Raw genomic sequence first — 17,273 nt, 5'->3', positions numbered from 1 at the left:
ATTTATTTCCCACATCTTTATAGCTTCAAATATAAATATTCTTGATATATCTTCAACAGCCTGCAGAGACTCACATGGTATTCTCTTTCTTTGGTATAGCAAAAAAAAAAAAAAAAAATAGAATACTTCTCAATACTGACAAAGAAGCTGTATGATGAACCAAAAAGAAAATTCTTCTACGATCTTCTAACTTTGGTGCCCACTATAGGTATTCATGAGGATAATTTCTAACTACTTTCTGTCTGGTTAGAGTGCTTTCATATTGTCTGTCTCTTCACAACCATTAGTGTGGAATGAAGTCACTACTCCAGGATCTCATAGTCCTGCTCTCAGCTCTCAATGACTATGTAGTGATGTCTTCCCATTGTGTTCGATTTCCAAAGCAAATCGCCTCTGCTCTTGGCCTGCTTATAGTCTTTCCCTTTTCACTAAGTGCCACTACAGGCATGGAGTGGGAAGGGGAGATAACTGGAATCACATTCTATTAAGTGCAGCAGGACGTTTCTATACTGACTGACCAGGATGGAATTTCACATGTATGTATATGTACGTAAACACCACGAAAGGAGGACGAGCATACTCAGATAACATAGCACTAAATAAATGCCCTACTTTCTTTTAGTTTTATATATTGCTACTTCCTTCCAATCAGATTATGTACATTTGGTAGCTTCACAGATGAAAGCTATCCCTAGATGTTAATCTATGAGTTATATAGCAGAACTGCCTCCTACTAACTTGGGAATTTTTCATTCAAGAAGACATAGTTACAAAGGTTGTCATCTTGCACATCTGTCCTCTTGGTGAGGGAAAGGACTAGTTAAGTCTGGCTTTCCTGGCTGATTTCATTCCAGTCTGCCCTACCTCTCAGAATAGCCAAAAAGCATTCGTCCCATTGACAGATGAAACAGCACTACCTTCACAGAAGGATAGCAATGGATCATATTTGCTTGCTATTTTTGTAGCCTTCAAAGTCCCATAAAACAATGGATTGGCACTAATTTCTGCCCTATATTAAATTTATATGAAGTATTTGCTTAAAAGAGAATCCCTTTGCTTGTTGGAGCTTATTAATCATGCTCCTTTGACCTACTTTGGAACAATACAAAAGAAAATGAATGAATAAGAGCAAGTTACACTCCGATTGAGAGACATCAAGATGTAGGAAGGGAATGTGAGGGAGACAAAGGGGGAGGTAGAGGGGGAGGGGCAGAAAGAGAGAGAGAGACTAACACCACCTAGAAAGGAAAAAGGGAAAAAGAGCAGTATCCCACCCTAGAAAGAATTGTTTTAGTGAAGTGTATAATTTATCAGATAAAACAACGTATTCTTTTTTAAGATTTATTTATTTATTTGAGAGTCAAAGTTACACACAGAGAGAAGGAGAGGCAGAGAGAGAGAGAGAGAGAGAGAGGTCTTCCATCTGCTGGTTCACTCCCCAATTGGCCACAGCGGCTGGAGCTGCACTGATCTGAAGCCAAGAACCAGGAGCTTTTTCCGGGTCTCCTACACAGGTGCAGGGGCCCAAGGACTTGGGCCATCTTCCACTGCTTTCCCAGGCCATAGCAGAGAGCTAGATCAGAAGTGGAGCAGGTGGGACTCAAACTGGCACCCATATGGGATGCTAGTACTGGAGGCGGCGGCTTTACCCCACTACGCCAGAGCGCCGGCCCCAAAAAACAACATATTCTTTAAGAGCCAGAAAGACTAGCTAAGAATAAGCATGTACTTTTTGTACTCTTTTATCATTAAAAACAGTCTTATTAAAATAATTTATATATCATAAAATATGCCCTTTTAAAGTGCATGATTTCATGTTTTTTAGAAAGTTTGTATAGCTATGTCACCATCAGCATGACCTAATTTTCATCATGACCCCCCAAAGGAACTCATGTCCATTAGTACTCACTCCCCATTCCATTCCTCTCCTGTTTGCTTCCTCTTACAAGTATTTACTTCTTTCTGTATAGGATTGCTTTTCCTGAATAGTTAATATACATGAAAACCTAGGTTACATAGCCTTTTATGTCAGACTTCTTTGACTTGGCATAATGTTTTAGGGTTCATCCATGTTGTATCATTCATATCATTTTCTTCCTTTTTCTACTGAATATCATCATGTTGTTTGACCATACTACCTTTCCTCCATTCATACATTGGTTGATGGACATTTGTACTCTCTCCACTTTTCGGCTCTGCTCTGGACATTTTTGTACATCTGTCTATGTGAGTGTATATATGATTTGTTTTTCCTCTAGTGGTTCCCCTGGACTGTTGTACAAAGTGGCTGTACCATTTCACATTGCCATTAGTAATGTGTGAAGGTTCCATTTTCTCAACAATCTTTTGAACACTTGTAGATGTCTTTTCTTTCTAGCCATCCTGGTAGATGTAAAGTGGTATCTCATTGTAGTTTTAATTTGCATTTTCCTTATGATTAATATTGTTGAGTGCCTTTTTATGTGTTTACTGGCCACTTGTACATTGTCCTTAGAGAAATAACTCTTGAAAACCTTTGCCTATTTTTAATTGGCTGGTCTATCCTTTTGTTGTTGAGTTGTAAGCATTGTTTAAATATTCTACATACTAAACCTTTATCAAATATATGATTTGCAAATATTTTATCCCATTGCATAGGTTGTATTTTCACTTTCCTGATAGTATCCTTTGTTATATAAAAGTTTAATATTGATGAGGTATAATTTATCTATTTTTTTGTTCCTTTTACCTTTGTTATCAAATATAGAAACGTGTTGCCATATTCAAGATCATCAAAGATTTATCCCTATGTTTACTTCTAAGAGTTTTACAGTTTTAAATCTTGCATTTAGGTATTTTTAAATCCATTTTGAATTAGTTTTCATAATGTGCTGTGAGGTAGGAGTCCAAGTTTAGACTGTTGTCTGTGGATACCCAATTGTCCCAACACATTTCTTGAAGACATTGTTCTTTCGCTATTGGATGATCTTGGCACAATAGATCATAGATGTGTGAATTTATTTCTTGACTCACAATTCTGCTCCATTGATCTGTATGTCTATCCTTATATCAAGTACCATGATGTTTTTATTAATATAACTTATAGTCAGATTTGAAATCAGGAAGCATTAATTCTCAAACTTTGATTTTTCTTTTCAAAGATTCATTTATTTAGAGCTTCTCACAATTTCATGTGAAATTTAGGTTTAGCTTGTCCATTTCCACAATAAGAAGCCTTTGAGATTTTATTAGGTATTACATTGAATCTATAGAGATAGCTTTAGATAATATTGCTTTATTACCAATATTGTCTGCCTATCCATGAACATGGGACGTTTTTCCAAATGTTTATGTCTTCTCTCATTTCTATAATCAGTTTTTTTCAATTTTCAGTGTATGATTTGAAGTGCTCTTGAAGGCACATGCATACAGTCCATAAAAGTAATTCTATCGCTTTTTTGGGACATCAAATTGTAACCAAGTAAAATATGTGTGTTCTATATTCTTACATCATGGTTACAGCATTTTCAATGACAAATACAAATACTTGAGTGTTTGTGGCATTGTTACTTCTTTGTATTTTATCATTGTAGTCCAACATGAAGAAACAACCTATATTGCAATTGCTTTGAAATCATCAATTCACCTTTATGCGTGGGCACCAAAGTCCTTTGATGAAAGCACTGCTATTAAAGTGAGTGATCACTTTCCCCTTTGGATCATACAGTTTTTCTTTTGAGAAGAAATTGTAAACGTAACAGTATTATGGATCACAGGTGCAGAATTACATATCATTCTTTGATAGTTAATGAAATTTGAATATGCTGTGTCAATAATTATCATGTAACCCTTTTTTAGACAATTTGCAGGCACCACAGCAAGGGAGAATATCAGGGAAATCCCTGACTCCTTCCTCTGTTTACAGGAATTTCCCACCAGCTTCCCACTCCCAATTCCTGTAGTCAACATGAAGATCTTCTCTTCTAGAGCCCCAAATACAGGTTCTGGTGTCACCCCAATGACTTTAAGCTGAGAACATCCCTGTTCTCTCCTAGTGGGTGGGTGGAAATAAAACGGAATGTAAGGAGAGGCGTGTCAATGATAGAGGGTGAACCTCATTGGAAGAGGAAAGAGGGAAGAGGAAATCTTTACCCCCAGTTGCCATGGCTACCATACCTGGTGGGGGGGTGGGGAGGAAAGGGATGGGTCTGCATTCCCTCCAAGTTGGGACTTTAAACAAGTTTTTCTCTCGAATTATTATTGTGAAGTATGGTGACTAAGCTTCCCATACTTTTCCCACATGTATTATGCTTTAACTGAACATCTGTGGATCAACCATGGAAGGTAACTATTGAGTGTCCCAAACAGTTAAGCTATTGTTGATTGTTTTTACTCATATCCCATAAATAGGAAAATTTTTACATCTAGAGTAACTTATAATGCCCCATAACTACACATAAATAGAATGGTTTGTGTTTATTCCATAGTAATGAGGGATGATTAATAAACTGGCAGCATTTTATTGAGTTCAATAGCTCCTAACCTGGGATGTATAACAGGATCAGCTGGAGTATTTGTTAAAAGTTAGATCTCAGACCTCACCCCAGGTTGAATTAGTGGATCTGGAGTGGGGCCTGGGAATCTGTATTTTTAGCACATGTTCCAGGTGATACTGGACTAGTAGGTCCAAGAATAGGTTTTTGCAAAGCACTGACAGATACACATCCTACATATTGTTTATGAAATGCTTTTGTGTCTTAGGTCAGGATTTGTTTACATAGTATATTTTTTAGGTCAAAACATCATGTTTATACAATAAAGAAGGGCTAATTCTTGGGACTATCCCTCAACATCCATTTGCAAAATAATGAATTTCTTTTATAAATAGCACAGACTGTATGGGTCTACATGTCACAGATTACATCCCTGATCTGATCTCCTTAAACTGGGCCTTGGGTCAGCTGTCATTATTTGGATATGGGTTTGTTCTTGGGTGTCTGCTGATTGGTCAGAGCTACCTGGTATGGAGCTGGAAAGCAAAGAGCTAAGTACCAACAGTTTGTCTAGCCTGATACACACAGTTTCTGGCCTAGGTCCTCACTCTACTTCTTGAATTCCACCTCCTGACTACAATATTGTGAATCCTGTGATGCTCAGTCCTGTACCCTAACCCGATCTTGGCAGTTAAGCCTGTTTGACCTTTGTTTCCTTGGACTAGAAACCATAGGAGCCTAGAGTATACCCAGTCTATGGTAGGTTAACATGTCTGGCCTTTTTCATTCCCTACCAAGTATGCATTGATCAATCAGCAGACTCCGAAGGAGACTACATGTCCTATGAAGCCTATATACGAATACTGGCAAAAATACAGGCAGCTGATCCAGCGAACCGGTTTAAGAGACCAGATGAGCTCCTTCATTTGCTGAAGCTCAAGGCAAGAAATTTAAAAACCACAGAGTGCAGGACCAGACAAGGCTCTTAGGATCATTAGGAACTGGACCTTTGAAAAGAACACTCAATATTTAGAACATAAATGTAGTTATGTATTTTTTGTAGTAACAGATGCAAGAAAAGTTGTAATACATAGATCTCTAAATACAATATTGCCATTTAAAAGATTCAGCTGGGTATTACAAAACTGCGAACCTGGCAAAAAAAAGTAGGGGAAATTTTGCCTTAGTCAGAATGTCATTTTTGGCCTTTTGGCCACATTTGGTTTTATATTTGCAGGTATTTCCAACACTTGGTCACAAGCCAGTGACAGTTGACTTGGCTGTTGGCTCTGAAAAAAGACTAAAGGTTTTCTTCAGCTCAGCAAATGGCTATCACATCATCGATGCAGAATCTGAGGTTATGTCTGATGTGACCCTGCCAAATAATGTAAGATAATATCTTCAGATCCTTTGAAATTATGGTATACCACTATTTGAGTTTTTCCAACTGTCAAAACCCTGAAGGGTTTGGAAATATGATTAACAATATCTGTACTGGAACTGAGACCTAAAGGTAAGTATAGACTGCCAGAAAGTGGTTTCTTGATCCAGACAGCTGAGTCTATCCTGCAGATGGATTTTGTTTTCCTGGCCCAATGTCTTTTATTTTTCATTTACATTTACAACCTAGACTTCTATTCATAAACCAGAAGATGTGATATCAAGCACACGTTATTGTCTGGACATCATCAACTGAAATGATTCATCCCTGCTCCCTATTAGATGGGATATATGTTCTGCATTCTCTATTCATCTTTATGTATTTACAATGACTGGCCCTAGGAGGCATTTCAGTTTGCAAGTCCTTAATTTAGTTAGACCTTCTCCACCTCTAAGACATTAACAGATTTTTTTAAAAAAATACACCAATATTGCAGCATTATCTACATAATACATATTACATATAACCTCCCTTCTTTGTGGTATAACTTTGTGTTATAAAGTAAATGGTCATAAATGCTCTCCTATCAATTATAGTTGGAATTTCAGCTCAAAGGTTTCAGAATTTTGAAAGCACATGTGCCTCAACTTTTAATCTTAAATTATTGTAAATAGGGATAATATGGCACAACATTTAAAATATGGATAATTGTAAAATAGTATACATATAACTTATATAATTAGCTCAAACATGACAGTACTCCTTACACACACAAACATGCAGACACACACACCAGCTAAATATAATTACGTTCTGTCTCAGATTTGATGGTTGCAATGATGTCTATCCGACTGGAAATTAATTTGAAAGACCTGACCACACAATTCTCTGCTTCATCCATTTGTTTATTCATAGTGTATAGAAGACTAAAATTTTAGCAATTCAGCACTATACAGAAAATCCAGAAGAAAACCTTAAGTGCATTTTATTCACTATAGTCAGGTGATATTTTGAGTAGCATTAAAAATAACCTTATATACCTCTAACAAAGCATTTTGGTCATATTAATAATCACCTAGTTATTGCCTATATATATATTGCCTATATATATGCCTCTCTCTATATATATATGCCTCTCTCTCTCTATATATATATAGCCTATATATAGGCAATATATAGAGGCATATATATAGGCAATATATATATATATACACATACATACATACATACACATATATGTGTGTATGTCTATCTCATCCTGTGTATAATATACATATTTACCACCCTGTGTATAATGTAAAAAATATTTAAATCCCAGCCAAAACCACTTGGATATGAGGTTAATTTTGATGTAAATATTGTAGCACTCCTCAATCAGAGTATCTTTCATAGCTTCCTGCTTGTTATTTTTCTTTTGTTATTTCATATATCCTGCTCTTATTTAGAACCTAGTGCAATGTTGAACATGGCAGCATGGGTCCAAGTTTACACTTGTTTGAAAGGCCATTCAAGAAGCTTGAACCCTGTGTTTCACCTGACTAATAAGCAAAAAAAGTACTTCCTTTTGAAGCAATCTGATAGTCACTGTGAAAGCTAGAATCAGGGATGAGATTTGGGAAATCATTTTCTGACCTAATAAGAATACTGTACATATCTTCAAAATTATTTTTAGCTAAATGCCCTAGTGTCTTGACCCATTAAAAGAAAAAGGACTCTAATGTAGGGGAGTTGAGGGTGTCTTCTGAAACAGAATGTTCTAAAAATAATACCTTTTCCAAGAGTGCTAGATTACAAAAGCTGTCATGATGCAAGGGAGCCATGTGTGCGAAAGAATATCTAGTTACTTCAGGAATTGCCTGAGAAGAAAGAGAATTACCTCTGAGGCTCTCTGGATTTCCAGCAGTCCAGTTTTATTGTAAACAGATTTTATTGAGACAGCTTTCTTTCTCGCAAGTTCTTTTCCTCTCTTCCTTCATCTCCTTTCTGATTCAGCTGCTCATGCAAGTGCCCAGGGAACGCATTAAAATTGCTTTTCGCCTCTGGATCCCCATTTTAGTTTTAAGGATTGTTGTTGCTGAGACATGGCCTCAAGCACTTGGCCTGAGTGCGCTGGGTTCGGCAAGTATAGTTTCTGACCTGTTTTTCCTGTAACTTGTTAATTTGGGAAAATGCTAGACGAGAACACAATTGTTTGCTTTACAAGGAAATACTGTTAATGTGACAATATCTGTAGTTTGAGAAAATCTGGTCACATTGTTTTGTGAACCACAAAATTCAGAGATGCCTAGGTGTTTCTTAGTATTTCCTGTGATGTCAACTAACAGGTCTCTGAATATGTGTTTAGATGTATTTTAAGATTATAAAAATTGAATAAGAAATCATTTTTTTTGTAAAAGGCGCATGACTTATATTTCAGTCTGTGAAGAATTTTGGAAAGCTGCCTTTTGTAAGCATTTTAAGCTAAACTTGTTTTTAGATTAATTTTCTATTTCTATGATTTCTATTAATTTTCTATCTGAAGGAATTGGCCAGTGACCAAAGATTGTGTATTTGCTCCTTTGGTCACACATCCAATACTAAAGTATTTCCTAATGTGCCTACATGAATCTGAAACTGAACTTAGTAACAAGGAATGTTTCTTCAATAATTATACATAATATTAGGAGAAATTCCAAGAGATTTATCTGTCTTGGAAATGTATGTCTACTTTTCACAAACAAGGCTTTCTCCTCAATATACAGGGGGATATTAAGAAGTGAATTTATGGCATAAGGCGAGCAGCTCTTTCCAAGTGTTGGATAGCACTCTGTTTAATTTGGAACTAGAGGTTTCTTGTCTTCCCTGCACTTTGAAACTCTTTTGCTCTTTATTGCGGAGCCAGGCTGTTTCTATTAAAATAGTAGTGATAAAATGTTGGACCTATAAATCTTTCTGAAACGTAATTCCAGCCCCTGGAAATCATTATACCACAGAATATCATCATTTTACCTGACTGCTTGGGGATTGGCGTGATGCTCACCTTCAACGCTGAAGCCCTGTCCGTGGAAGCCAACGAGCAGCTCTTCAAGAAGATCCTGGAAGTGTGGAAAGACATCCCATCCTCTGTAGGTATGTGTAAAAAGTCTTGCTCTTTCACATTCCCACAGGCACTTTTCAAGGGCAAAAGATGTGTCTGAAGGAAAGATTTCCGGAATCAATGACGTTTTCTCAAGGCACATAGGGATAATTTGGGCTCCTGCATATGTATTCTCTTAGTATGCGGATATAGTGTTTGCCATATAATTAATAAAATCACAGGACTACCTCCAAAAGACTGACTTTGATTATCTGAGTTGTCCATTTGAAATGATAATACAGTTTACATGGGGCACATTGCAACAATAACCGGTCATTTTGTTTTAACTCCTTTTGCTAGTAGACTTTACACAGATATGGAAAGTGCTTCTTCCCATGACATTGCTTTTGACAGTCTACCTTTATCCTAGGAGACTGCCAAATCAAAGACGAGTAAACTGTGTCTTCTTTGAATAGTCAGTAGTGTTGGACTCAGTGAGTGAGACTCTTGTGAAGAACCACATCATTTGGCAAAAAGAGAGATGTGCCTGACTGCCTTTTCATCTTCAGCAGATCAGGACTTTTTTTTTTCCTTCCTCACCAATTCAAGACTGCTGAGCTGGGAAAACTGAATAATTTGCGATGCGTGTGTAGGTTTTGAGGCTTAGTGACAAGGGTGATTCTAGACAGGAATCCATAAACATGAAAATTAAAGCTATCAGAAAGAGTAGAATAATTAAGTAGAGGGTGACTATTCCTGAAAGGAGGAGCAATCGAGTGCAAGAAATAAAGGAGAAAGGCAGTGGTATGTGTGAGGGTGTGAGCAAGAGAGGGAGGGGAGTAGTCTGTCATGAGAGAATCCAGAAGTCTCTGAAATCTGTGTAAAATGGCTAAATGAGAACCTCTCAAGGGGCTTGAAGGATGAGTTTGAAAGAACTGCATTTTAAGGGACATTTTTTTTCCATGACATTTTACATCTGCAGCACCCTTTCATTTTTTCCGTACCTAGTCAGTGTTAAGAACTGTCCTGAATACCTTTCAAATTCTTCCACAGGTAAGAGCTTCTGAAAATCTTAAGCCCATTTTAAATGACAGGAGTATCATTGGCATATCTGGGGCAAAAGAAAGTAAAAAGAATGCATTAGGTCCTAACCTTTACAGTGGTACTTTTGTGATTGATAGGTTAATCAGAAATACATGTAAGGAAAATCAGTTCAAATGCAAAACTAATCAAACCCCTATATTTATGCCACCAAACAATTATAAGAGTCAGAGATCTTGAAAAGTCATCCAGCTACAACTCTTATCCTTAGGAAGGACAACTCGTGACCTAAAACAAAAGCTACTGCAAGTTGTTGTAGGATAAATTATAGCACTAGAAGAACATGATATTTTAACTTATGCATTAAAAATATTTTCAAAATATATTAAAGAATGCAGTATAACACTGATATCAAGGAAATAAATTACTCTATTTTTCTATCTAAAACCAACTGCTGGTATGGGCATTTAACTTAGTTAAAACACCCATGAGGATGCTCACATTCCATGTTGGACTTCCTGAGTTACAGTCTCAGATCCACTCCTGATTCAGGCTTGCTGCTAATGCATATCAGGTGGATAGTTCAAGTACTTAGGTCCCTGCTTGGGAGTCCTGGATTGAGTTGCTGGCTCCTGGCTTCTGTTTATCCCAGCCCTGGCCATTGCAGGCATTTGTGATGTGACCAGCAGGTGGAAGTGCTCGCTCTCTCTCTCGCTCTCTCTCTCTCTTTCTCTAAGTAACAAATTTAAATAAAACCAACTACACTGTTATTTAAAAGCCAACCCGTATCCAGACATCCATAATCTAAATTTTATATTTCTCTGAGCAATAAGAAATGTGTTCAATAAAAAGTTCATTGCTCTGCATTTCCCAAATATGTAGAGGCTTAATAATTGCAGCAAATATTACCAACTGTTCCCACTTCCAAATCATTGAGTCCCATTTAAGACAGCAAGCTAGCTCAATAGCTATATGAATTGCAGATTTATGTATTTTATGACTAAGAAATTACATGATGTCATATGAACTGGGTACTTGGACTCACCATATATCCTTTGCATTAAGTTTAGAAAGTTTTGCTCTGTGTGGGTGATAGAAATACCATTTTTAATAAAATAGTCACACAAGTGAAATAAATTCATATCCAGATGAACTAAATCTATTACTTGTTCCCATCACTCAGGCCACAGATTGTGCTTATTTCCCCTATAACTGGGGTGATTGTAATTCTAGTTTGAAATTGGACTTACAACATTTTTCCAGGACTGCCATTTTTTGTGAGTCAAAGTATGATTGTAATTTAATTACAATTTTGATGTAAGTTTCATACACAGTAGTATTTTGAATTATAATATAAGAGGAAGCAGGAGATAAAAAATGCCTAGTAAGTTTTGGTTGAGAGATTCAAGATATCTAACGCTCAGCCTAGGAAAAGTTACTTTTATAGAAGTTTACTATTTCAGCCTTGTCTTTAGATATATTTAATGTATATGCATAGAGGTCAGGTGAATTTTGGTTTAAACGCAGGCATCTTAGAACTTTTGAGAAAGATAAAGAAATCTTTTAAGATTTTCCATTGTAATTATATCAATGCAGAGTCTATTCCCTGTCTAATAGAAGAAAATGAGGAGTCAAATTAGCCAATGATTTCTGATTTTAATCATATAAATATTGGAGTTAAGGTGCCTTATTGAACCGTCTTCTAAATTATTTTAGCATGAGTCAAAATTTTGATATTATTTTAAATGTCATGACTTTATTTGTTGATGGACATTTTCTTCCCCAGAAAATAAATAAAAAATAGCAACTTGTAAGTTAAACGTTTAATGATAATTTTGCTCCATGTGCCAGAAAATACCTTACAGCACAAGTTGACTATATGGCTATTTACATAATTAGGTTTTCTGCTTTAAGGCAATTTTTGCTATAATCTATATTGTCACAGAGTGTTATAAAACAGGTTCAAAAAAAGTTAAAATGTTAATGAAATTTTCCTGAGTAGGGCAAACTCTTAATAGTATCAAATTAGCTTTAGCTCTGCTTACAACATGGTAATTTATTGAATTGCATTAGAGCTGCTAAAGTCATTATTTGACCAAGTCATTTTTTGACACTTAATTTTTAACAGTCAGATTTCCATGTATGTCACTTGAGCACAAATGCACACCCTTCAAAGGAACCTTTGTTAGGAGCACTGAGCCTCACCTAGGCTGTAAAGTAAAGAATGGTTGTGGGTAGATGAGAATTTCTGTCAACTAGGAATAATTAACACTTGGCATTTTTAGTGTTGGTCACAATGGTGCCTTTGAACTAATTTGAACATCCATCCTAGGTAACAAAAAACCCCCCACCCCACCGCCAAAAACAAAAAAAGTGATGACTGACTATAAAAGGCTGGGGGGGGTGTTAACCCAAACTGTAATTAATGAGCTTCCTAGTAATCAACCTTGGCTGTGGTTATAATTTTTTATCATTGCTGACTAGATTTTGTGTTTCTCTCTTCATTTGTGTTGTAGCTTTCGAGTGTACACAGCGAACCACAGGATGGGGTCAAAAGGCCATTGAAGCGCGCTCTTTGCAAGCAAAGGTTCTGGAAAGTGAGCTGAAGCGTAGGTCGATTAAGAAGCTGAGATTTCTGTGTACCCGGGGTGACAAGGTATGGCTTATAGCCTCCAGTCAGAGCGAAAAATAGACCATTGAAAATTAACAAAGGAAGTTTAGGACATTACTGGCTGGCCATAAATATACGCACTGTATTTTTCAAATGGGCATACCTTGACAAAACCAATTTTATGTTTTGCAGTAGAAACATTGATTTGGTAACTGAGGATATTTGATTTTCTTAAAAAGTTTCAAAAATAAAGTAACAACTCTAGTTGTGTCTTAAGCAGTGCTCAGCTGATTTTTTTATTTGATACAAAATCCTTTATCATCATCATCTTTGATCCATGTTCCTTTTCGTGTGAAAATAATCACCTGAAACAAAATGCTTGAGCAAGTCTGTCTTTTATAGATTTCAGCATAATCCAATAACAGAAGGAAGGGGTATTTATGTTTACTGAGCACCTTGTTACATAATAGGCCTTATGCTAGGTACTTTATATTTTGTCATCACAATTGGGGATTATGACCATTTTGCAGGAAAGAAAATTAAAATTGAGGTTTGGCAATTTCATCAGTTTTGTCAACTAACTCAAATGATTAAGATAGAAAAGCAATTGCATATGTATACAAAATGTCACTCTCTATGTCATTGTTTTTTTTTTTAATTTATTTGACAGGTAGAATTATAGACAGTGAGAGAGACAGAGAGAAAGGTCTTCCTTCCATTGATTCACTCCCCAAATGGCCACTACGGCTGGCATTGCGCCAATCTGAAGCCAGGAGCCAGATGCTTCCTCCTGGTCTCCCATGCGGGTGCAGGGTTCCAAGCACTTGGGCCATCCACCACTGCCCTCCCAGGTCACAGCAGAGAGCTGGACTGGAAGAGGAGCAACTGGGACTAGAACCCAGTGCCTATATGGGATGCCGGCACTGCAGGCGGAGGATTAACCAAGTGGGCCACGGTGCCGGCCCCTATGTCATTGTTTTTAATTCATTATATCAATCTGTGGATGTCAGTCCACTTCAATGAAAAAGAAAAAAAACACCAAGTAAAAAATTTCATTGTCTGTGCAAACCTCCACAGCAGTGGTAAACAACATCTAAATAATTTGTTTCTTTATATTAAAAGAAAAGCTGGCTTTAGTAAAAATAGGTTTTTTTTCAGATTGATTCCCAAGTAGAGTTTTTTAAATTTTATTTTCATTTAAAAATTGTAAAAGATATACAAAAATTGTACATATTTATTGACTAATACATTTGTCTCTTCAAATATTTAATATTTCTTTATGGTGAAGGCATCCTGCTAACCAGAACTTTAGCAGTGAAAGCCACCTAGAAAAAAAAGCTAATCTCATTTGAACCATATAAATTGCAGTTATATAGAATATGGGCAAAGCTTACTTTTAAAGATATAATTTAGACTCCAAATTGATTTAATATCTTATTCTTTAATTTGAGGAAAACCTATTCCAAAAAATGCTCTAATATTTTAATTAGCAGATACAGATAAATTAGATATATAGTACTTTCCAGTTTGAGTTAGCAAATATCTGGTAAGAATATATTGAAAATTTACTCATGGTGTATTTCTTTCTTTCTTTCTTTCTTTTTAAAGCTGTTCTTTACCTCTACCCTGCGGAATCGCCACAGCCGGGTTTACTTTATGACCCTTGGAAAACTTGAAGAACTTCAAAGCAATTATGATGTTTAAAAGGTTCCAGTGATTTATTACACCATTCACAAACAGCATATATATGCTACTTGCATCTTCAGATTTATGAGATTAAATAAGCATTCAGTTTTATTGTTAGAGAAAAATTAATCAAAAACTTACTTTTAATGTAGCACAGAATAGTTTTTAACAAAAAATGCAGCTTTATATATAAAATTAACTATAGCAAGCTCTATGTACTCCAGTGGTGTACAATATCTTTTGCACAAACTTTGTAACTTTTGTTACTGTGAATTCAATCATTACTTTTAGGACACTTTGGACAGTATCCATATGCAGATTTTACAACATGGAATAAGGAAACCTGTTATGAATTAGATTACAAGAAGCTTTCAAAAAATTGGCCCTGGATAATATTTTCCAGAAAAAAATTTTATATGCACAAATTATTTGTGATTTTTTTTTCCAAAATCATATAAAGAAACAAAGACTAAATGATAATAGTAAAATCATAAGGACTATGGTATAACTGAGACTAAGGTTAAACAACCTGCATTCCCAGAAAAAGCAACAGGGATAAAGGGGAAAAGGCCTACCCATTATCTTACAGTGAGGCCCACAATTGTGTTCTTTTCACCCCATGTTAAGGTGGTTTTCTCCTGAGAAGAAGAAAGGAAGGAAGCCTCAGAGGCTTGATTTTCCTCAGAACCCCCAAAGATGTGCAATAGCTGTTTTTACAAACCACCAAATAATACACTTGCAAGCCTGAATACAGGACTGAACTCCTATATGCATGTACTGTAGAATGAGTTTTTTTTTAATATTTTTAAAATATAGGCGTCAAATTCTATCCCCAAGATTGCTTGATTTGTCAAAAATTATTATCTGATCAACAGTGTGACCAGCAGATAGATAGAATCAAATATTCACTCAATCACAAATTAAACTATATAGACACTTCCCTGCAGTTAGTAAACGAAAGTAAAGCCATGAAACATAACAAGAAAACACTGATTGCTAATACTTGTGTTTTCGTATGTCTATCTCAGTAAATCAGAATTTCAAACGATTTCAGTGATTAGTCCCTATGTAGAGACATGATGTTATAGATAAAGATTTTGAAAAAAACCGCATCATGTGTCTCAGTCTGCACAATTAGAGTAGTTGCAATCATGCTAGTCCGTCACCCAAATTTGAAGAAGACGCCATAGATAGGTGAAATTTGATCACCTATGAGAACTGCTACCTGGTAAAAAGCATAACTTCTGCATATCCATCCTCAATACCATGGTTAGTTCTGGGGCAGTAGACAAGCAAACAGAACTACCACCAAGTATACCTCATTAACAATTCCTCTAGTTCTGCTTCTAAAATCTGAAGACAGTGCTATTGGGATAATAATTTTCAAACTACCTGGTTAACCAAAATACAAAAGCAGCTGACTGTGTGTGATTTCTTGATCACACATTGTTTCTTGGCACCTTAGTGCCAGAAATGAAGATTTGGATTTTCCTAACAACTTCTATCAAGAGTTTAGTAGCTCAATATTGAGAATTTAGGAGAACCTGAATCCATGAATTGAAGAAATAAATGTGATTCACATTTCTGTTACTGTGACACAATAATGTGATCCTAAAACTGGCTTATCCTTGCGTGTTTACAACTCAAGTAACTTTTTAAATACAGTAGTTTTAAAAAGAAAACAAACTTTATGTCAATTATTTCCTTAGAAGTAGTCTTCATTATTATAAATTTGTACACCAAAAGGCCATGGGGAACTTTGTGCAAGTAACCCATCGCTGAGCAAATGGAGCTTGCTATGTTTGACTTTCAGAACATTTTCTCATTTTAAGTAGTGTGTAGAATCAAGTCTTTTAAGAATTCATTTTTTTCTTCATAATATTTACTCAAAGTTAAGCTTCAAAATAAGTTTTATCTTCAAGTCATATTTTTAAGGCAGTAAGACAAACTATTTTAGGCAATCAACTCCCATTGTGCCCTGTGGCAGTTATTCCAGCCATCATAGGCAACAGTGAACTCAGTCTACGGAGATGTCCAAAAGTAACCACACAAGAGAGATGGGAAATGTGCAACTGAGCTCTAAGGGATGAGATGTTAAATGAAGAGAGGAAACTGAGGACATGTCAGGACAGAAGATTATAGTGTTGGGGAGCCAAATAGAAAGGGCTGCACTTGCTTAAAGTGGTTCCTAGGAAATGGGTATTTCCAACTTGGATGTAAATCCATCTCAAACCTTTGCCAACTAAAACAAGGAACCAAAGAGACAATGAAATGTCATAGCAGTGCGCTTTGTAATAGAAGAAATTATATCTACTCTTCACCTTGTCGCAGGGATGCTTGGAAGCCCTAGCCCTTCTCAGAAGTGTGGAGGAGGATTCCTGACAAGCCAGTTTTCTGAGCCCTGGGATTTGAAGCACGAAAAGTTCTGGCAGGTCGTGAGCAGTACTGGGACTAGAGTAGGGTTTTATGTTAGTGTAATTCAGGTATTTTTTTCCCCCACCAAAACCCGTGTCCAAAATAGGCATTCTTGGATATGTTTGAAAACTATAAAATGATGCATTAAAAAGCTAATGATAAAATTTCTGAGTGATCAAGTCAGTTGAGAAGGTAAGCTCCTCAGAGCGAACAGAAAGAAAGGGAAACCATTAAGAGGGTAAGACAGACAACTGAGAATCACACATGCACCCCCCCACACACATACATGCAAGCATGTGCACAAACATTTAAATGTAGACATTTTAATATGTTCACTGTTGCAAGTTTCTAGATGAATGAATCTCTGAGTGTTTTCTGCCAAGATTCATTTAGAAAAGACAGTATTCATAAAACTAGGAATAATGCCACAGATATTCAATGGGATCTTTTTAGTACTTCTCAATTTGTTTCAAGAAATGTGCCTGTTTAAATCAGTTTGTATTCAATCTGTACTCTTAAAAAATGAAACAATCTTTGAGACTGCTAATTGTTTCATCAGAAACTCTGCAATGAATTATTCAATCTATAACAATAAAAATTTTTAAAATCGTT

The 17,273-nt window shown here is 36.1% G+C and overlaps 1 protein-coding gene across 5 annotated transcripts in view; it reads left to right on the top strand.

Annotated features, from left to right (window-relative positions):
• Nucleotides 1-17,273, top strand: part of NRK (Nik related kinase) — a 142,410-nt gene extending 125,137 nt beyond the window's left edge. For 2 of the 5 annotated variants that reach the window (XM_089324192.1, XM_008272834.5), the window contains exons 24-28: nucleotides 3,573-3,673; nucleotides 5,710-5,859; nucleotides 8,826-8,961; nucleotides 12,466-12,605; nucleotides 14,169-17,273. In XM_089324192.1, coding sequence (XP_089180318.1) covers nucleotides 3,573-3,673; nucleotides 5,710-5,859; nucleotides 8,826-8,961; nucleotides 12,466-12,605; nucleotides 14,169-14,264 — 623 coding nt within the window. In that variant the 3' untranslated portion in view covers nucleotides 14,265-17,273. Of the gene's footprint in view, nucleotides 1-3,572; nucleotides 3,678-5,270; nucleotides 5,414-5,709; nucleotides 5,860-8,801; nucleotides 8,962-12,465; nucleotides 12,606-14,168 lie in introns of all 5 variants that reach the window. The other 3 variants (XM_070066759.2, XM_017349989.4, XM_070066760.2) reach the window with 2 other exon arrangements.

The sequence above is a fragment of the Oryctolagus cuniculus genome, chromosome X (assembly GCF_051225735.1).
Source record: "Oryctolagus cuniculus isolate XC-2025 breed Fujian yellow rabbit chromosome X, ASM5122573v1, whole genome shotgun sequence".
Lineage (NCBI taxonomy): Eukaryota > Metazoa > Chordata > Mammalia > Lagomorpha > Leporidae > Oryctolagus > Oryctolagus cuniculus.
Note: the sequence above shows the minus strand (reverse complement) of the source record. Positions and strands in the feature narration are given on the sequence as shown.